This window comes from Oncorhynchus mykiss, chromosome 17, assembly GCF_057628025.1.
Source record: "Oncorhynchus mykiss isolate SJ-2025 chromosome 17, ASM5762802v1, whole genome shotgun sequence".
In the NCBI taxonomy this organism is placed as follows: Eukaryota; Metazoa; Chordata; class Actinopteri; order Salmoniformes; family Salmonidae; genus Oncorhynchus; species Oncorhynchus mykiss.
The window spans coordinates 51,169,285-51,192,134 of record NC_143038.1 but is presented as its reverse complement, the minus strand read 5'-3'; the positions used below and the strand labels follow the sequence as shown (position 1 = coordinate 51,192,134).

The following is a 22,850-nucleotide window of genomic DNA, read 5'->3' as shown; positions in this document are numbered from 1 at the left end:
GCAATTAGAAATGTGACACCCCAGCCCTTTTAAAGAATCTATGACGACTTGACTCTTGCCACCTTGTGTGACCCATAGAAATGCTTTAATGAACTGAACATCTGCCTTGACGAGCTGGTTTGTCATCGTTCTGACTAAGCTGGTGTGATTTGTGACACCTTTCAAAAACGACTGTGCTGATAAGAGTTATTGAACCTCCGAATTCACATGATGACAGAAGTGAAAAGGGTTTGTTGATCCGGGATAGTCTCATGGCATAAGGTCACACCAAGATAAAAAAAAAACATTGAAAGGTCCGAGTGAGACCTTCCTGTCACATATCCCCAACGGCCTTAGAGAAACCAAATTAAAAAGACCAGCCCCAATGAAAGAGTCAGTGCCTTTCTCATCTTCATGTGTATTAACACAGATTGGGGACTAAGCATATCAATGGAAAGAAAGGCAAAACCCCACACTTTGTGATTATGCATTATTCTGATACTATAAACCGTAGGGGATACAGATATCTTTTTTTTATCACACTATGAGAAGCCAAAAGAGGTAAAACATTTAGCATTAAATCTTATCTACTGGTGAAACCTCAGAGCCTTGGTCCAGTGAAGGATAAGGGAGATTTTCGTTGGGATCTGTTTCCGAAGGGCCCAATTGGCTGTACGTCCCAGTCAAGCCTGTTTATAGTGACCATTCTTAACACTATTCAAAGGACAACTTCAAATACCATGAGATCAGTGGGTGGAGATACTCACATACATCTGCCCAGGTTTCAGCCTGCTGCACTACACTAAACTTAAAGGCACCGGATCAGTGCCATGATTAGATCCTCTTCAATTCAAAAGTAGCAAACCAGAACAAAACAATGACAAACAGACACCTTATGAAAACAAACAGTGCTATCATGTCCAGAAATTCATGAAGCAGTGAATGAACAGTAACAAAGGCGATTGGTGTGCTGGTTCATTAGCATGGCCTATCAGGATGAACCTTATCCTCTCTACCTGCGCCACCACTGTGTCATCCCTATCCCTGTCACTGAGATGGGGATCAGCTAAATACCATTCACACTGCAGGAAAGATTGTATTTTTTTGACAGAGGATGATAGTATAAAAAAAAACAACTCCTAACTGGAATGCTCTAGCAGGAACAAACCCTCACTCTGCTCTGCTGAGGAAACCTCTAACAGCTTGACATGGATGCCTGTTGGCTTAAGGAGATAGACTTAAGAAAACAACAGAACATCAGAGAATTGGAGGTATCCATAAACAAACAGATTTGAAAAGGGTTATTCATTTTTCATTGAAATAGTTTCATGCCTTGAGGCATAGACAGTACGCAACAGTGAAACAGAAATGTGAAAAGATAAGAATATTCCCCCCAAAAATTCAAACCAGTCACATTTTCCAATAGTGCACTTTTTCCACATTTTTTTCCACAGAACAAGAAACAGTATGCTAGCCTTAGACTGAGAAGACATATGGTATATCCCTCACCCTGTAAGAATGGTCACTATTTCAGAAAACTCGTCAGGCTTAACTGCATATCTCCCCTGTCCCCTCCTATCCCAAACTGACATGGCTCTCCGGTTTCATAAACCCCCATGCACTTACCCCAGGAACCCCAGCGCCTACCTGGAATCCTTGCACAGTGATGCGCACTGTGTCCCCTACCTTTGCCCTGGTGGGGGTCATCAAAAGCTTGGGGCCCTTAGGAGCCGCTGGGAGGGAGAGAGAGAGAGAGAGAGAGAGAGAGAAAGAAAGAAAGAAAGAAAGAAAGAAAGAAAGAAAGAAAGAAAGAAAGAAAGAAAGAAAGAAAGAAAGAAAGAAAGAAAGAAAGAAAAAAAGGAGATCAAAAAAGCAGTGTCATCCCAGTGGCATGTCAAGTAAATCCAGGAGGCACCTTTTTATTTTGGAGAGGGGTAGAGAGGGAGAGAGAGGCGAATACAATTTCCTGTCAATTAAGGTCATGGTGCGAGAGGCTAGGGACCTCCATGTCCTTTCATCAACAGCTAGGACAATGGTGGATTTATTTCCCCTTGGAGAGAGGGGACTAAATTGGATAGATAGTCATTACTGGAGGAGAATCGGAGCTCCCCAGGAGGAGTGTGGAGGCAGCGAGATAAGGAACACTCAGAGAACCTTGTCTTGGTACAGACAGGAGTCCTCAGATGATATCCATTATGTTCCTACTGAAACAATGGACGTTTCAGGGGAGGGGAAATGGAAGCTTCCATATTCTTCACTTTCAGAGGGGCCTTTGGATTGTGTATGGAGCAGAGATTGAATGAAGACATTGAGTGATTTGCAAATTATTTAAGATTTAGTGTCATCTGTTAATCTACTGTATGTAACCTTGTTGATGTACTGTACATGCACTGTAGCAGGAGGACAGAGTGGTGATGTGGCCATCATCGTGTGTTAAATGAGATCTGTATGAACTGGTTCTGCATTGTTTGAGTTGATTAACAATTTCCCTCTGATAACCATATAGAACGCTGTGATCCCAAATGTTAGACAATGAACCAAATATAAGTGATGAGATTTGGTTGGTCAGAGATGCACGCACAAGTGTAGTTATTCAGGAACCTTACAATAATTCAAATTCACACTTTTCAATATAAATCAAGTGCTTGTTTCAATTGATGAGTGAAACAAAAATTAAAATTAAAATAGATAAATGACCTCAATTTCACCCATAAATCAAGTCATAAAGTGTTGGCCGAACTGAATGAAGCATCTCTTTTCTTGGGAAGTTACTGAATCATGCCCTGCATCTGCCTAATGGAATAAGAGTTCCTCTGTCACATTTGAAATGGGGATTGGAAATATGCATTGCACACATATATCAAGTCAGGGGACCCTTTTAGATAACAGGATCTCCATCCTTATCTTTCTGTTGCTCTCTTCCAGAGACATGAATCAGATGGAGGCATCACGATGTAGAGCACGGAGTGGGGAGACAGACGCAAGACTAGCGATACACATGAGAGATTAAGAGCTTGTCAACACAATGACAACAGTGACTCACTACAGTTACTACGTTGAAATGAAATGGGGGAATGAATCTTGGGCTAGCTAAATGTGTAAGAATAATATATCTGAAGGAACTGGGCAGAACTATAGTCAAGCACCTCTATTGTGTTAGGCCTAAAGTAGCCATAACAATCATCGCCCCAAAAATGAAAGATAAGACATTGAACCAAGCTTATCATACACATCAAAATAACAGTATTTTGCTTTAAGTGGTCTCAAGTCCATGATGAAGATGTCACTTTGCCAGTTATCATGGGAGTGTGATTGCCACGCTGCCTGCTTCCCACCTCCCACTTTCCGTCTGAAGGGTATTTTCAGTATTGGTTTCATGGCGTCACAGTGCTTGCTGGCACCGCCAAGAGGGTGATGGCTGATTTCTGGGATCCACTCCAACAACGACAGTTGGTGTCCCACGTCATCACTTTTGATTAGGACAGCATGCAATGTGACTGACATACTGCGGCACCCAGGAGGGCCTCATAAGGAAATAAGTCCTGGACTCCCAAGACGTCGGCCAGCAACCCAACCTCCTCACTTTACAGCATGGAACTGTTAGCACTGTGGGATGGGTCAGTGCACACACAGTGCCCTCAGTAAACAACAGCGCTCGCTGCATCAGGTGAGCTTTGTGATCCAGCCAAACATCAGCAGGCCTGGCCTCTGACTATACAGATTTGGATGACTGCAGAGAACTCTAAAATAGACAGAGAACTTCCAGTATTGGCTGGTTGAGTGGTTTGACTGTGTGGTAGAGAGAGCGAAGACAGAACCAACAATTTAAAAGGGATGACTGTAGGATCATTGGGTCATCATCAATCCAACACTGTATAATTCAATGCACACATCCAGCCTGGATTGGACTTCATACAACAGCAAGATGAAAGTGGGATAAATATGGAGATGAGACGCAGGTGAACATAAAGACACACACACGCAAAGATGCAAGCATGCACACACACACACACACCGCACAGCCCAACACACAGAGCATCTGCTCTCTGATTATCAGTCTGGCGAGGAAATGACTGGTGTATGCAGCCGTGGATCATTTCTCAGCACTGTATATGAAATTATAATTCCTCCAGTCTTTTCATGCTGATAAATAATAGACCATGCAAATAAAAAGAGTACTTTTAATTATTCAGATGTGCTGAGATCATAAATTCTGGAATGGAGAGGCCCAGGTGAGAAACCCACAGAGGTGTTGCTCATTCTGAGAGGTTCCCAAGACCTCAGCCCAAATCCATTTGTAAGGCGAGCACGGAGCAGCTTGTGAATATTCATGAAATGTAATACAACATTGGTCGGTTGTCAGATTGTCGCTCTGTCTCATGTGGCAATATTAAATCAGTGAAATATTTATTACTTATGGGCAGTGCAAAGACTGACCAAATACACCTTGGAAGGCAAGTGTAAGGGAGTGGGTGACACATCCCAGGAGCAATTAGCTGGCTTTAACTGTATAATCAGAAGACCGAGTTCTGCCCAATCTGAGGGATGGATTTAAAATGTGTCCCATTTTAGATGATCACATTCTACCAGGATATAAGGATATAAGAAATAATGTTTTGAAGTGGTGACATACATTTGCTACCTCAACACCTGTACTGTCTATTGTTGCATAGCCTACCCCAAGAGCTCTCACTCATACCACTCCAGTTTGAATCTGCTCCAAGTAGGTTTATGAATGCTATGAATTTCAAGTGTACTCCAATTAAAATCAACTAATGCACATTTTCTGTTCTCTATTCTCAGGGTGTTGAGGAGGAATATCTGGAGAAGCTCTTTCCATCTCTTTAAATAACAAAGCTACTGATAATTGAATGGCTTGAATTGCAGCATAGGAAAAGCCTTGTGAACATATGAAAGGCATTGACAGTTAGCAAGGCTTTCTCTGGGCCTAAATCCCTCTGGGCCGAGTATTTTTTACCATCAACATGTAACAATGGTAAAGAGGAGGCTGTTTCAATCAACACTCCAGCTATTTGTCTTGAGAAGACAGATAATACAGGAGCAGGATCTTAATTTGAACCAGTTTGCTACAGCAGAAAAATAATCCTGTAGAAACAGGACAGTTGAATTAATTGATTATAATTAATGGATATTTTTGTAGGGGTTGACATTTTTCTTAAGGGAAAATAAAGTCTGGAAATTACAAACTTCAGAAGCCTTTTTAAACATCAAATACACTACAAGTTTTTAAATTAAGGCATTGCAGGAAAGTTATCCTGCAACAGGGTGATCAAATTATGATCCTACATCAGTAGATCCTTATTAATCTTTTCATGATAATGTTCTTATTCCTATGTGTTATATTCCTGCTTGGCATTGGAGCGTTAATATATGAGAGTAAAAATATAAACAGGTTAAACATTTATTATTTGCACTATGCAGGCTCTTAAGCATTAAGCTGTCTCTTTCCCTGGCACATAGCCACTTGTCAGCCATGGTTGGTAAATCCTTTATAGACCCTAAACACTGGTCCTTCCATGTTGGTTGAGTATTTTTCTCGCTCCGCAGTTGTTGTTGCTCTAACAACAGAAACACTATGAAAAGCTAAAGGGCGAGCAACATGTGCCGCCCCCATGTCTATCAATACAACACAGTGAGAAAGGGACACTAGCAGGAGGAGAAGGAATTTTAAGCCTTGAGACATGGATTGTGTATGTGTGCCATTCAGAGGGTGAATTGACAAGGTAAAAAATGTAAGTGCCTTTGAATATGGTAGCAAGCGCCAGGCTCACCGGTTTCAGTAAAGAAGTGCAACGCTGCTGGGTTTTTCACGCTCAACAGTTTCCCGTGTGTATCAAGAATGGTCCACCATCCAAAGAACATCCAGACAATTTAACACAACTGTGGGAAGCTTTGGAGTCAACATTGGCCAGCATCCCTGTGGAACGCTTTTGACACCTTGTAGAGTCCATGCCTCGACGAATTGAGGCTGTTCTGAGGGCAAAAGGGGAGGGGGCAACTCAATATTAGGAAGGTGTTCCTAATGTTTGGTATACTCAGTGTATATTTTCTTCACTTTGATTATTTGTAGAATCAACTACAAACAAATAATCCCACAGTCACATTCCCTCGTTTATCCTTGAAACAATTTAAATGAAGGTAAAGAAACCTCCTCCAATACAGGACATTTGTTGAGATTATGTCATCATATTTAGAGCATATGGGAGGCAGTGATTTGTGTCAGATGTGGGGGTACACAGAGTCGCCTCTACATTGACATCACGTGGCTGGTTGTGTTTAAATTCTCATTTGGCTTCCCTTATTCAGGTTGACTTTTTCAATAACGGTTGTGAGTTAACTCAATCTAGCAACAGACGGCTCAATGAATTGCACCGTCAGTCACTACTGAGTTTTGCATTTCACTCTAAACTCGCAATCTGCTCAGCTGTAACACAATTAAGCATCAAATGGAAATCAGTGTTGTTCGGAGTAGATTTGCGAGGGAGACATAAGGAGGCTTGAGTAAAGCAGAGATTGAATAAGACTTCGGGGGGAGACAAGGAGAGAAGAGGAGAGGAGTGAGTTAGGGGAGGGGTATGTCTGTGTTGTACTCACCCAATGTGACCTCTGTCTGCATGGGCATGGAGAGTGCTGGGTGCTTGACCTCACAGCTGAACATGGCATCATTGTCCAGCTGGGGGTTAAGGGTCCAGGTGAGTCTGGCCTGCACCAGCACAGAGCCATCACTCTGGGGGATGTGGGTGTGGCTGAAGTAGTAGAGTGGGTCAGTGCTCTGCACCCAACGGGGGAACTCCCGGCTCACCACAGTCTCTGGAATGACCTCGGTGGCAGGGCTGGGCTGCTGCTGCTGGCCCTGGGTGTGCTGGCCCGTGTTACGACCACGCTCAGGGCTATCGGTGAACAGGCGGCCTGGCCGCCCCTCTGGATCCAACAAGGAAAGGGACCTCTGCAGCTTGGTGTCGTCCAGGTCCCTGCTGATGAGCGGCCTGGCACCCCGCACCCCCGCTGAGCCACCGCCGTCCTCTGCAACAGCTGAGGGGTGGATGTAGGAAATCACCTCTATCAACTCTCCATCTCGCTTAAAGTACACCTGAGAGAGAGAGAGAGAGAGAGAGAGAGAGAGAGAGAGAGAGATTTGTACCGTTGACAATTTTGATTCTTATTATCTTAATATTGTAAATATCCAAAGTAAGCTTTGGCAATATGTACATTGTTACGTCATGCCAATAAAGCAAATTGAATTGAATTGAGAGAGAGAGAGAGAACAAAGGGAAAGTGAGAGAGAAAGTGAAAGAGAGGGAGAGAGAGACAAAAAGGGGAAAGAGAGAGAGAAAAAGGGGAAAGCGAGAGAGAGAAATAGAAAGGGAGAGAGAGAGAGAGAGAGGGGGGGGGGGGGTGAGACAAAAAAGGGAAAAGAGAGGGAGAGAGAGAGAGAAATAGAAAGGGAGAGAGGGAGAGAATTGAGAGAGAAAAAAAAGAGGTGAGAGAGAGCGAGGGAAATAGAAGGGGAGAGAGATAAAGAGAGAGAGAGGGAGAGAGGGAGATGGAGAGAAACAAAAAAGGGAAAAGAGAAGGAGAGATTTGGGTTGAATTATATCCCTTCCAGTATTCTTATTACAGCTTCAAGTGGTGATCATGGGCTGTAGGTACTCAGTCACCAGTGAGCTGCTGAAGAGGAGATGTGTCAGAGCTTTGCCCTGTCCTGGTGTTCAGCCAGGCTTTTCTGTCATATTACAGGAGTTTCCTCACTATTTCATGGGGGCATTTAAGATCCCTGGCTGGTAAATCTCTTGACAGGGAATTCAAGCTCCCATTTCAACACATAACCTCCAGATATTAGCTTTAACATCAGGATGCAGAACTAGTGCCCGTGGCCCTACTCATACTGTGATTTTAGATGTTCTCTTTTCTTTATTTATTCGAAAAGAAAAATGTGACTTGCAGTCCGTTTGGGAACCTTTGGACATTTGGAATCAATTTGCAAAAGTATTATTAGCCTAATATACATTTCACTCCATTGTTTGGCTTTTTTGTAAAAAGAGATCGCTGAGGCATGCTTTGATTTGATGCCACCTCAGGGGCTGTTCACTCTGCTGGGTAAATAGCAGTAATGAGTGTAAACCAGTGTGACGTAAGGCCATGCTCCTAGGGGCTGACTCTCTATGGCTCCATATGAACAGATACCAATAGGGAGAGAACAGACGACCAGCACTCCTCCACACATGAACGCAACACTTTCAGGTTTATAGGCTTTTAGCTACAGCACATCATAGACAGTACAGTACATAGCTATTGATTGAACAATGAACAAGGGATTTAAATGACTCCTCCATACGGTGTACTGTACCTCCTTGTTTAACACAACAGCGCATGTATTCCTGCTAGTAACATGATAATACAGTAGTACTACAGTGTATATTGTATACAGCTGTCACACAAATACCGTTTTCTGTGTTGAGAGCCTTAACTATAAGTCAACTGGTCTGTGCTATGTTGACTTCCTATGTACTGTGTATGCCTACAGAAGTAGGATCTTAATTTGACCTGTTTCTCACAGCAGGAAAACAATCTTGAAGCAAAAGGATATTTCGATTATAATTAGAGATTTTTTGTAGGGGTTGATACATGTTTTGTTAGGGCAAATCAAGACTGACATTTTAAAGTGGAAAGTACAAACTTCAGAAGCCTTTTTCAACCTTGAATACACTACAAGATGTATTCCTACTTCTGGACGAAGAGTTTTTCTTCAATGAGTCGGACGCGAGGGATATACTGTTGACACCCGACCAGGCCCCGATCCCCGTGATTCGCTGGAGAAGGAAACGGCGATTCCGAGGCAAAAGATCAGGGTTCCTTGTGAGGACCAGGCGACGAGTGGCTAATCTGCCCTAATGTTCAATCGCTAGAAAATAGATAGGACGAACTGAAAGCACGTAAATCCTACCAACAGGAAATTAAAAACGGTAATATTTTATGCTTTACCGAGTCGTGGTTGAACGACGACATTGAGAGCATAGAGCTGGCGGGTTATACACTCTATTGGCAAGACTGAACAGCCGCATCTTGTAAGACACGGGGCGGGGGCCAATGCATTTATGTAAACAACAGTTGGTGCACAATATCTAAGGAAGTCTCAAAGTTTTGCTCACCTGAGGTGGAGTATCTTATGATAAGCTGCAGACCACACTTTTTACCCAGAGAGTTTTCATCTGTATTTTTCGTAGCTGTCTACATACCACCACAGAGCAAGGTTGGAACTAAAACTGCACTAAATGAGCTGTATTCCGCCATAAGCAAACAGAAAAACGCTCATCCAGAGGCGGCACTCCAAGTGGCCGGTGACTTTAACGCAGGGAAACTTAAATCAGTTTTACCGAATTTCTATCAACATGTTAAATGGGCAACCAGAGGTAAACAAATTCCAGACCACCTCTATTCCACACACAGAGACGTGTACAAAGCTCTCCCTCGCCCTCCATTTGGAAAATCTGACCATTACTCTATCCTCCTGATTCCTGTTTACAAGCTAAATTTAAGCAGGAAGCACCAGTGACTAAGGTCTATAAAAAAGTGGTCAGATGAAGCAGATGCTAAACTACAGGACTGTTCTGCTATCACAGACTGGAATACGTTCTGGGATTCATCCGATGGCATTGAGGAGTACACCACATCAGTCACTGGCTTTATCAATAAATGCATTGAGGATGTCGTCCCCACAGTGACTGTACATACAGTACATACCCCAACCAGAAGCCACGGATTACAGGCAACATTCGCACTGAGCTAAAGTGTATAGCTGCTGCTTTCAAGGAGTGGGACTCTAACCCGGAAGCTTATAAGAAATCCTGCTATGCCCTCCGACGAACCATCAAACAGGCAAAGAGTCAATACAGAACTAATCAAATCAAATCAAAGTTTATTTGTCACGTGCGCCGAATACAACGGGTAAACCTTACAGTGAAATGCTTACTTACAGGCTCTAACCAATAGTGCAAAAAAGGTATTAGGTGAACAACAGGTAAGTAAAGAAATAAAAAACAAGAAAAAAACTGTGAAAAATAACAGTAGCGAGGCTATATACAGACACCGGTTAGTCGGGCTGATTGAGGTAGTATGTACATGTAGATATAGTTAAGTGACTATGCATATATGATGAACAGAGAGTAGCAGTAGCGTAAAAGAGGGGTTGGCGGGTGGTGGGTGGTGGGACACAATGCAGATAGCCTGGTTAGCCAATGTGCGGGAGCACTGGTTGGTCAGTCCAATTGAGGTAGTATGTACATGAATGTCCATTTAAGTGACTAACCGGCTACATACAGACACCGGTTAGTCAGGCTGATTGAGATAGTATGTACATGTAGATATGGTTAAGTGACTATGCATATATGATAAACAGAGAGTATCAGCAGCGTAAAATAGGGGTTGGGGGGGAACACAATGTAAATAGTCCGGGTAGCCATTTGGTTACCTGTTCAGGAGTCTTATGGCTTGGGGGTAAAAACTGTTGAGAAGCCTTTTTGTCCTAGACTTGGCACTCCGGTACCGCTTGCCATGCGATAGTAGAGTGAACAGTCTATGACTGGGGTGGCTGGGGTCTTTGACAATTTGTAGTGCCTTCCTCTGACACCGCCTGGTGTAGAGGTCCTGGATGGCAGGCAGCTTAGCCCCAGTGATGTACTGGGCCATAAGCACTACCCTCTGTAGTGCCTTGCGTTCGGAGGCCGAGCAAGGTGATTTTTTTGAGCACTCTTAGCTTTGCCATTGAGGAACTGAAGCAAGCACGTTTTTAGGTTTTTGTTTGAAACACAGCCCTACGTCCCCACCATCACACAAATACTGTAAACGTACCATTAGAAATCACAATCTGGGTCAGGCGGGCATCATTCGAAAACATATTTTATTGCCAACATGGCTAGATAAGATATAAAATACAGTGTTAGACTTTCAAAAGGCACTTCAGACAAACAGATTGTAATTTTTAAGTGCTTGTTCCACAGCAAAAAAAACATAAGGAACTCTGCTCAGGATAATCCAGGGTAGAACGCATGTCATCCCTGTAACTGTGGATCAAACATCGCAATCATAGATGTTAATACTGTAAATTACATGAGTTTTCAAATAAGGAAATGTGAAGTGCACAGTTTTCTTGTATGATTTTCAAACTGTATAGGGGATAACAAGGGCTGTGGAAAGGGTGGAAAGGGCTACGTAACCTTTTTTTCTGAGTGGAAAGGGCTACGTAACCTTCGGTCTTAAGTAACCATACCAAATGTAACATAGCAACATTATTGGAGGGTAACATAAAATACCAACTGTCAGTCCAGGATGAATGGCTGCCTTGACATTTGAAAAAGCTTGAATCCACAAAGCACCTTGCTTTTATACAGAACATATAACAAAATCAAGCTCTAGGATGTGTCCTTCCTATTTAGAAAAATATCTCAAGATTTGCAGAAGCAGTGGCACATTTGGTGCAGTCACATCTGTTGTATGCACTGCTGACCAGTGTGGGGCACTATCTCTCCTACTTTCCCAAACAATGAAGTGAGTGCTGTACCAATTGTAAGTCAGAAGGATTCATCCAACTCTACTGTGCAATTTATTTATTTACTGTTTTCTTTAGAAATATATTTTGACAGAGAAAACTGTTGCTTTGAGGTTGTTTTAAATAATCATTGCATGTTATTCAAACCAGTAAAAGGATATCTTGTATAAGGTCTGGAAGAGTTGCATCATATGGACCTCAGGTGCCAGTGAGAGACCATCATTGTGGATGTCTATATAATCCCATAATCATTTTATATAGTACTTTATGTTACTACTCAATAATTCAGGATCATTCATACACATACAGTGAGGTCCAGAATTATTGGATCCCTTGATAAAGATGAGACAAAAATGTATACATATACTGAGCTATATTGTATGCTCATTTTTTTACATTATATTCTGAGGAAGAGATTTTGTAAAAAAAATAGTCTCGCACCCTCCACTTGCGAGGATAACGACATTCTAAAATGTTTTATGAGATTGGAGAACACATTTGGAAGGCTCTTAGACCATTCCTCCATACACAATCTTTCCAGATCCTTGATATCCTTCCACTTATGGACTGCCCTCTTCAAAACAAACAAAATGTTGATTTTGTGGTCGAATAACCATTTCTTTGTGGATTTTGATTAATGCTTGGGATAATTCTCTTGCTGGAAGATCCATCTATTTTTTGCTTATCTTTATTAAGGGCGCCAATGAATATGGACCCCACTGTATATACATGATAGTCAGTACTTTCTGGAAGATAGAACGCTTTAAAAGTAGGTTAAATCATTGAATAGTAATTAGTCAGTATTGTATTGGTTTACTATGCATCATTTACAATGGGAAGAATACCGTTTGTTACATTTCATGGATTATGAAATCCTCTCACATTAAGACAAAAATACACTGATCAATTGAATTTTCCTTTGAATTTGTGAATACACTTTCGGTAAAAGAAATTGAAATTGATATCCTGATATTCATCCTGATAGTCAAACTGATCGACTTACCTGAAATACCTAATCCTCACGTATTCACTAGGCTTAAAGGGGCAACCAGAAGTTGCTATGTCCATTGATTATTGAAGACTATAACCTATAAATACCTCATGAGCCCATCAGAACTCAAAATATAAGCTTGTTTTTCTCCAATGTTTGTAAACAACGTAAATGTAAACAAACACTATAGAGCCTCAAAACTATCATCTGTTTATGAATTTGAGAGTCTTTACATTTCTCCACCCCATCCCTTAGCTTTATTTTTTTGTTATTGCCACTTTAATCAGCATACTAGAGGCAATGAAAGTCCATTGTAATAGAGATGTCTTTAGGCTGGCTACTTCTTTTGGTGTCTGCATATGAGTCTTGCTGCTGGCTGTAATTTAGACAGTGGGCAGTGGTAGCTGTGTTGTAATGAGAAGCTATTTGTGGTTTTCAGTGGTCTTTATGCATGGTCCTTTATAGTGGAATAAAGTGATTATCAATCACGCCTCTGTTCTACATCCCCAAATGCATCAGGGTCCAATGTGTTCAGACAATAGAGCCAGAGCACACACCACCAGCTTCATTCGGATTCGAGAGAGCTTCGACAAACAAACAAAGATGTAATTCTGAACGCCCGCCCAAGCACAATGCCTTGGTGTTAGCGAAATTAAGCTGGTGCGGCACGAGGTAGGCTCTGCAATCTGCCTGTGAATAGACAGTGATGAAAAGCACCTGCACTTCAGATACTGCCAGCCTTAACCCCTTCGCCCTAACATCTTGGTTCCAAAGCTCATTTAGAAGTGTAACAATAACCCTTTCTCTTCCCCCAATGGCCCAAATACACCTTAATGTTGACACAATCAGAGGGACAAGGCAGTACATGGTGACAGTGTGACTCAGAGATAGAGAAAGAGAGAGAGAGAGAGAGAGAGAGATAGAGAGAGAGAGAGAGGGAAAGACGGAGAAAGAGAGAGATTAAACAATAGTAGCTACGACTTAATCATCTCTCATAATTAGCTGTCATTATCCTTCCTCTTTTCAATCAGTAGTTACTTGTGCTCTGAGGATGCTGTAATGCCTGTCACAAGACAACTATTAATGCTATATGATAGGCTCATCAAAAGCATCTAAAATTGAAGGTGATACACTTTTTACAGTACCTAGCGAAGCAACAACACTCTTGTTGCTTGTATAGTTTCTTCAAAGCTGACAAATGAATATTTCTGGTGAATAACTGGTGAAAGAAAGGAATGGATGTTCACAACCCAGTGCACAGCTCTTGTATGACATAGCAGCCATTGATTACGCTTACAAGCTAACCGAAAAAACTCAAATGATGGCTGATCACATAAGCTGCAATGTGAAAGTCTGTATGGTAACCAAAACACTGTTGACCTCTGTTAAATGGTGTATGTGTAAACACAGAACATGCATTGATAAAGACTTAGAAAAGCATTTAAGACTGGGAAAATAGCAAACAGAGCCCACAACAGCTCATTTTGTAACAAGCTCCCAGGCAACAGCACTGACAAAGAGCAAATGCGTTTCATCAAATGGCAGAATGGCGTTTGAAGTTGCATTCACAAAACCCAGGCCAATACAGTAGTGCTGCTGGAGCAGATCCTTATACAGCTAATAATGGGGTTTCATAATACCATAACTTCAAATAACAACAATTAATGACATAACGAGAATACAATTCCATTATGCTCTATACTTTGGTTAATGACATGTTACAAATAAAGACTACTGGTTGATGAAGCACTATGTAGTATGGTGTATACGTATTTGCAACTAAAAAGTCTGCAAACATGGGATTTACTATGCTGGCGAGTGTCTCTTGAAATAAATCCAAAACGATTTCTTCTGACTTAACTTTTTTTTAAATGAATGTTGTCCTCCACTGGTTAAGGACCACAACACTATATCTCCAAGGAGATGAAAAAGAGAAATGTGCAGGATTGGGGAGTCAAGAGGCACTCCTGTTATAAAATATATCTGTGAACAATGTCAGAATTTGTTTACTGGGTTTTGATTTAGTCCTACAGTACTGGGCAACCCTGGCAGGGTGATTAGCTCTCCACAGAGGCATCAAAACTTCTTCTGGAGTCAACAAAAGTACTGTATCCTCTAATATTTAGAATCATAGCATGGTCATGTTACAAACACAGACACACTTTCATTCCGTACTTCATGTAAATATATAGTTACTTGTTCCATTTCCTTGGAGACAACTCTCCTTGTCAACCAGTTTCTTAATCATAAATCTAAACTGCCCACTCCTACCACTCAATCTTCATCCAGAAAGGTTGCTTCTTTTGTTACCTCACGTAACCTAACATGAATTTAATGCTCAAACCTCTAAGTGTTTTTGAACTGAGTCCCTGATCGTGCTGGTTTAGTAATTATTTATTTTAAAATCAAATCAAATGTATTTATGTAGCTCTTCTTCCATCAGCTGATATCTAAAAGTTCTGTACAGAAACCCTGCCTAAAACCCCAAACAACAAGCAATGCAGGTGTAAGAAAACACCCTAGAAAGGCCAAAACCTAGGAACAAACCTAGACAGGAACAAGGCTCTGAGGGGTGACCAGTCCTCTTCTGGCTGTGCAGGGTGGAGATTATAACAGAACATGGCCAAGATTTTCAAATGTTCATAAATGACCAGCATGGTCAAATAATAATAATCACAGTAGTTGTCGAGGGCGCAGCAAGTCAGCACCTCAGGAGTAAATGTCAGTTGGCTTTTCATAGCCGATCATTGAGAGTATCTCTACCGCTCCTGCTGTCTCTAGAGAGTTGAAAACAGCAGGTCTGGGACAGGTAGCACGTCCGGTGAACAGGTCAGGGTTCCATTGCCGCAGGCAGAACAGTTGAACAGTTGAGATGGGACAACATAATCCTCTTGTCTAATTTCACACAGCCTAACAGTTAAACAAATCAAAATTCAAAGGTTAAAACATGCTACTAAATGATTTTGAAACGTCAAAATGATTGAGGTTTTAGGGGTTCTGTTAGGCCATATCAAAACGCATTAAGAGTATATAGTGAAAGATTTAGTCAATTTAGCCCTTTTTCTAATTACCAAGAGTCAGATGAACTCATAGACACAATTTGTATTTCTCTTTGTGCAGTTCGAAGGAAATTTTATGAAGGTAATTTAGCCTGCCATTGCTAACTAGCATTAGCGTAATGACTGAAAGTCTACCCGAACAGCTAGCAAGCCTTAACGGACCACTCTCTGTGAATCATCCAATAGTCTTCTATAATAATTGGCATATTTGCCACAGAGCTTCTAACACGTCAGCTACAAAGGAGAGTAGAAAGGTAAATTAATTATGGAATTAAAAGTTAAAGGAGAAAGATAGGCTACAACGACCAAGAGGCAACAGGTAGGCTGCTACTTTATATTCTGAATGAAGTTGTTGTTGTTTGTAACTGTGTAGGACAAGAAAGCGCATGAAGTCTCAATTAGCCTAGCTAGCTATGTAGCTTCTCTCAGTTTGATGCAGTCAAGACAGGTACTACCTAATCATATTGGATGAAAAATAATCTAGTTTTGGAAGCTATTATTCTACTATAGCGTGAGTCGGCACGGTTGGTTGCTATCTCTCGTCTCTCCCTCCTCCTTGTTCCCCATTCTGTCTCACTCGCTCACACTCACCGAAGCCTACACACACAGCACGGTCCCTGCTAGAGCGTCACCTCTCTGTACCTCCAGTCCCTCACGCTTTATCAGCTCCGGTTAATAAAGTAGCTTATAGAATTTACTTTTCTGCTGCTTCCCTTGCTCGGCTCAGATCGTGTCTGGTTGTCCTCGCATCCATTAGGAACGATTATCTATATTTAAAAAATGTATTCATGCACATCGGGTCCGGATGGGAAAGCCCCAGGTCTATTTCTTGAAAGCCTCTAGTGTGAGGCGGCTAGATGTACAAGTATAAATCCTGGACAGGACACTAGTCTATCGCAGGGCCATCACCACAATCTGTCTCCTTATGTAACATGTACCCTCTATATTACCTTCTGTATGTATTTAGACAGAAGATTACAGTCTGACCAAATCCACTTGTAGAATCATCAGTGATTTGATGAGTCATAAAACTCCTGACCAGATCCACTGACACCCATCTTTGAAACCAAATGACTACCCCACTGCATGAGTTGATCCTCTGCATGACTAGAGCTACTCAGGGAGTCTAATGGAAAGACTACAGGCATACATATATTTGGAGAGATGGTCTTTCAGATCTATCTCATTTCCTCCTTCAAGGTTGGGAGAGAAGTCCAGCAGAGCAGGACTGTAATGACTTAAAACCAGCTGTGGGATCATTATAGCAGAGTGTCAGGCAGGCCATGGAACGCACTCATGGGGCTTTATATAGGTGGTCAGTCAGTACCTGAGAGACGGAAATCGTGTTCACCTTGTATTCACCTCTCACTGGGTTCATAATTAAATGATTAATGGCCCAGTGGGGACGAACAGCGAGTGGCGCCACTCAAGCAGTGTTCATAGGCTCATAGGCCAGAAGACAGAGACGCATGTGGCTTCAGCTATCTCTACTACCTTGTCTGCTATCTCAAAAAGTTTAGGGAATAGCGGGGTGTCTAATGCAAATTCCTGGTACAATCATTACTAATTAGTCACTTTGTGATAAGATTAATGATCCAAACTCGGTCTACCCGTATGTCCATGTTTGATCTTTTTTTTTTTAAATAGTCTCTATAATGACTACATTGCCTGGTGTATTTACATAAATTATGATTCACAAGTCAAACTCTTCCATAGAAAATAATCTCTTCAATCATCCCCTTCTACACAGAACAAAAATATAAACATGTAAAGTGTTTGTCCCATGTTCTATGGGTGAAAATAAAAACAAAAAATCTGGAAAAAAAATCTGAAATAAAACATCCCAGAAATGTTCCATATGCACAAAAAGCTTATTTCTCTCAAATGTTGTGCAGAAATGTGTTTAAATCCCTGTAAGTGAGCATTTCTCCTTCATCAAGATAATCCATCCACCTAACAGGTGTGACTTATCAAGAAGCTGATTAAACAGCATGATCATTACACAGGTGCACCTTGTGTTGGGGACAATAAAAGGACACTCTGTGCAGTTGTGTCACACAACACAATGCCATAGATGTCTCAAGTTTTGAAGGAGCGTGCAATTGGCATGCTGACAGCAGGAATGTCCACCAGAGCTGTTGCCAGAGATGTTTATGTTAATTTCTATACCATAAGCCACCTCCAACGTCGCTTTAGAGAATTTGGCAGTACGTCCAACCGGCCTCACCACCGCAGACCACGTGTAACCATGCCAGCCCAGGACCTCCACATCCAGCTTCTTCGTCTGAGACCAGCCACCCGGACAGCTGATGAAACTGTGGGTTTGCACAACCGAGGAATTTCTGCACAAACTGTCTCAGGGAAGCTCATCTGCATGCTCATCATCCTCACCACGGTCTTGACCTGACTGCAGTTCGGCGTCGTAACTGACTTCAGTGGGCAAATACTCACCTTCGATGGCCACTTGCACACTGGAGAAGTGTGCTCTTCATGGATGAATCCCCGTTTCAACTGTACCTGGCAAATGGCAGACAACGTGTATGGCATCGTGTGGGCGAGCAGTTTGCTGATGTCAATGTTGTGAACCGAGTGCCCCATGGTGGAAGTGGGGTTATGGTATGGGCAGGCATAAGCTACGGACAACCAACACAATTGCATTTTATCAATGGCAATATGCACAGAGATAACATGATGAGATACTGAGGGCCATTGTCGTGCCACTCATCACCTCATGTTCCGGCATTATAATGGACTGCATACTCACCAGACATGTTAATAAATGCTCTGGAAGGACGTGAACGACAGCGTGTTTCATTTCCCGCCAATATCCAGCAACTTCACACAGCCATTGAAGAGGAGTGGGACAACATTCCACAGGCCACAATCAACAGCCTGATAAATTCTATGTGAAGGAAATGTGTCACGCTGCATGAGGCAAATGGTGGTCATACCAGATACTGACTGGTTTTCTGATCCACGCCCCTGCCTTTTTTAAAGGTATCTGTGGACAACAGATGCATATCTGTATTCCCAGTCATGTTAAATCCATAGATTAGGGCCTAATACATTCGTTTCAACTAACTGATTTCCTTATATGAATTGTAACTCGGTAAAATCTTTGAAATTGTTGGCATGTTGCGTTAACATTTTTGTTGAGTGTACTTTACCTCCTATCTTTTCAACAATACCTTTCAGAAAACAATGAACAATTATGTACAAGTTTTTATACCACAAAATACAGCAGTGGGCTAGTTATAGAAGGGGATGATTGAAGAGATTATTTATACACGCAGTGGGCTAGTTATAGAAGGGGATGATTGAAGAGATCATTTATACATGCAGTGGGCTAGTTATAGAAGGGGATGATTGAAGAGATTATTTATACACGCAGTGGGCTAGTTGTAGAAGGGGATGATTGAAGAGATTATTTATACATGCAGTGGGCTAGTTGTAGAAGGGGATGATTGAAGAGATTATTTATACATGCAGTGGGCTAGTTGTAGAAGGGGATGATTGAAGAGATTATTTATACATGCAGTGGGCTAGTTGTAGAAGGGGATGATTGAAGAGATTATTTATACACGCAGTGGGCTAGTTGTAGAAGGGGATGATTGAAGAGATTATTTATACATGCAGTGGGCTAGTTGTAGAAGGGGATGATTGAAGAGATTATTTATACACGCAGTGGGCTAGTTGTAGAAGGGGATGATTGAAGAGATTATTTATACACGCAGTGGGCTAGTTGTAGAAGGGGATGATTGAAGAGATTATTTATACATGCAGTGGGCTAGTTGTAGAAGGGGATGATTGAAGAGATTATTTATACACGCAGTGGGCTAGTTGTAGAAGGGGATGATTGAAGAGATTATTTATACATGCCATGGGCTAGTTGTAGAAGGGGATGATTGAAGAGATTATTTATACATGCAGTGGGCTAGTTGTAGAAGAGGATGATTGAAGAGATTATTTATACATGCCATGGGCTAGTTGTAGAAGGGGATGATTGAAGAGATTATTTATACATGCAGTGGGCTAGTTGTAGAAGGGGATGATTGAAGAGATTATTTATACATGCAGTGGGCTAGTTGTAGAAGGGGATGATTGAAGAGATTATTTATACATGCCGAAGGCTAGTTGTAGAAGGGGATGATTGAAGAGATTATTTATACACGCAGTGGGCTAGTTGTAGAAGGGGATGATTGAAGAGATTATTTATACATGCCGAAGGCTAGTTGTAGAAGGGGATGATTGAAGAGATTATTTATACATGCAGTGGGCTACACATGACTGGAACCTTTCATGTGTACATTAATATTGTTAACAGCGTGAGTTGTCCTATACTGCACTGTATATGCACTGAACAGCATGTTCAAGTGCATACATGTGTGACTCACCGAAGGGGCAGGTTTGCCTCCCTTTGCAGTGCACAGTAGAGTGAAGTTCTGGGCCTGGTACCGGCTGAATGGAGCTGGACAGTTCTCTGCCGTAACTGAGATGTTGTTTGGAGGAGCTTTGGAAAGAGAAAGGGACAGGTTAGGCAACAACACATGACAGCTAAAAATGTACTAAAAATGACTAATTATACTACTATTATAAACGTTAAACTCATTATCCTTGACACTGTGTGCTCAGGATTGTTTGTGTCATAAAGCAGGGCTGTTAGCCAGGGCCCTATGCTGTGTTCAGGATCCCCTGGGTTTCATGCCAGTCTAATGGGGCTGGTTAAAGATATGGAGCAGAGCTCATGCATATCATACAGTATTAGCAGCCCATTGCCTGGCTCTCTCAAGGGAAACCTACAAGCATGTCACAGAAATAGGAAAACATGTGAGCACCACTTTACAGCAGAGAAGAGCAATGGGAGTTAAGCTGAGTGAACAGGAAATATAGCCCCTTCACATAAATTCAGATGCTTAACATGCAATCCATGTTACACTACACTAGTGTTGGTCTTTTGAAAGCAAATTCCTCAAATAGCGGTCCCTCACTGAATGCGTAGATCAATAATAAACCCATCAAGGGAGATATAGGAGTGGATGACCAGGAGTGTGAAAAGAGGGTGAGTTGAATAAATGGATGAACAATATGAAAATGCAGATGGCGGTCACAGTGACAACATCAGTTGAGGAGGATGAAAGATAGAAAAAAGTGTTGACATCTAAATTTCCTTGCTACTCTGAATGTTTCAGACTTTCCCAGTTGCTGCATCCTCAAGGCTGGCATTAGATATTCTGCCTGCTATATTATCACATAAAACATTTCCTGTGAATTTGCCTTCACACCCGGCATAGAGGAAGCAGAATATGTCTGGTCCGTTTGGCTTCTCTGAGCCTTTATAGGAAAGAAAAACAGTGTGTGAAACTAGGAGAAGGGGTTAAAAGAGAGCCCAGTGGGAGTTCCACCATGAATCTCTCAATTGATAAGACACGCTTAAAAAGATCCTACATCAGCATTACTGGCCTGGGAATAGAGCCGTTTCATGTGTAACTTTTATATCTAAATCTATTTGGGGGGTTTCAAGCAGACATGCCAAAGCGATTAATTGATTAAAACGAAGGGGGGAAAATGTCTGATGGCCTGAACGCCTTCTTGTTTCCACACCTCTTAATTGCTTATTGATGGGGGACGTATGGCTGTAAATGAACCTTAGAACACTCCATTAGCTGTCTAACAGAGGTCTGTCTGAAACGGGTATGATTAGCTCTCAGAGGCATCACAGGCCCAGGCGGCTAGAGCTCAGAGCCTTACGTTAAATGTACAGCAGCGAAACTGTTATCCACTGCCAGAGTACCATTGACTTCACCAAAGCAAAAGGCTATATTCCGTTACAGAAGGATATTTGAGAAAAACTGGTCATTAACATGCTTTGTTCAATAATATGCAAAGCCACAAGTCTACTTGGCAAGTCTCTGCCTCTGACAACTTTTTAAATTGAGCGCAGGAAGTTTATCATGACTCTATTCTAACCACATGGTTGATGCATAAAACGCTGTGATACGTACGATGAGCCATACATATTGAAGTAAGCCTTGATAAAATATTTTAAATTATTACAAGCAAGACCTGTCATGCATAAACCACGATTTGAAAACACAACAATAGTTTGTTTAATCCTTTTAAGGATTAAGATGGTTGTTAGATGTGATATTGGCCTTACATACTCTATTTCATTACATTCCTATGTTTCTTGCACCATTTGTGGAACATTATGGATTCACACTTTGTATCATGAATTTTCATCATTTCACCACCTCATCAGCTCTGACGTAATTGTTAACCTCTTTCTCCATTTCACAATTCCTCAGCACACCTTCTGTTTTCAGAATGAAACTGTGATTCTCTACTGCATGGTAGAATATTTACTTAATGTAAAAAGATGTGGCATGTGCAAAATCCATAGCAGCTAAGTTTCCTAGGCACACGTAAACATTGATTAACTCATTTCATACAAAAAAAAAGACATCCCTGTGTTGTGTAAGAAATTGTGTAAGAAAATTGCGTTGTGTAAGAAAAATCCTTTACACTCTGAAGAGGATGTCAATGTCTTTGACAGCTTCTTCTCTGTAAAGCGTCATATTCTATTGCTATGCAGTGACACGAGCTGCTTTACTTTGTATCTGTGCATCCTGACTGCTACAGCCTCCGTAGTCATCTCTATCACTGCATTACATACAAAGCCGGGAAGGACATATTTGAGACTACGTTTGAGAGGAGGCCTGGGAGAAGAATCAAAGGACGGAGGTTCTCAAGTCCAGGATATTCATCTTATCAAACACTACATATGAAAGTGTTTGTATGGTAAAACTCTGCTCTGCATTCAATTGCTCCGCCAAGGCCAGCCTTCAAAGATGCAGCCCTTTCTCCTACATTTATACACTAAAGAAATCTAAAATTAAAGTGGAAACCATTTATTTTCCTTTCTCAGTCAGCTCAACTACAGAACAGTTCATACCACTAACAGTCCAAGCCCCCCTCTCCCTCCTCCATCTTGCTCTACACCCTCAAGCACCATTACCCTGCTCTCTTTTAAAAAAATAACAGCAAATTGGATTGGAGAGTGTGTAGAGCAGAACCAAAATTAACAGAGCTCACTGGGGACTTCTCTCCCAGGCCTGATAATTAAGGGAATTAGTGCTCTGGAGACAGTTGTGCGAACAAGGCAGCATCCCAACATCTCCTTTTACTCAGCGCACAGGTCTCAAGTTCACATCTCCAGGGTTTGGGGGAGAAAGGACAAAAGGAGAAGGTCCCTAGG

At 41.7% G+C, this 22,850-nt stretch overlaps 1 protein-coding gene across 2 annotated transcripts in view; it reads right to left on the bottom strand.

Annotated features, from left to right (window-relative positions):
* The window catches only part of LOC110494440 (immunoglobulin superfamily member 21), a 279,170-nt gene that overhangs the window by 6,000 nt on the left and 250,320 nt on the right, over positions 1-22,850 (bottom strand). The window contains exons 5-7 of one of the 2 annotated variants that reach the window (XM_036950494.2): positions 19,990-20,105; positions 6,595-7,090; positions 1,606-1,712 (exon numbers count right to left, since the gene is read on the bottom strand). In XM_036950494.2, coding sequence (XP_036806389.1) covers positions 1,606-1,712; positions 6,595-7,090; positions 19,990-20,105 — 719 coding nt within the window. The remainder of the gene's footprint in view (positions 1-1,605; positions 1,713-6,594; positions 7,091-19,989; positions 20,106-22,850) is intronic. The other variant, XM_036950495.2, reaches the window with a different exon arrangement.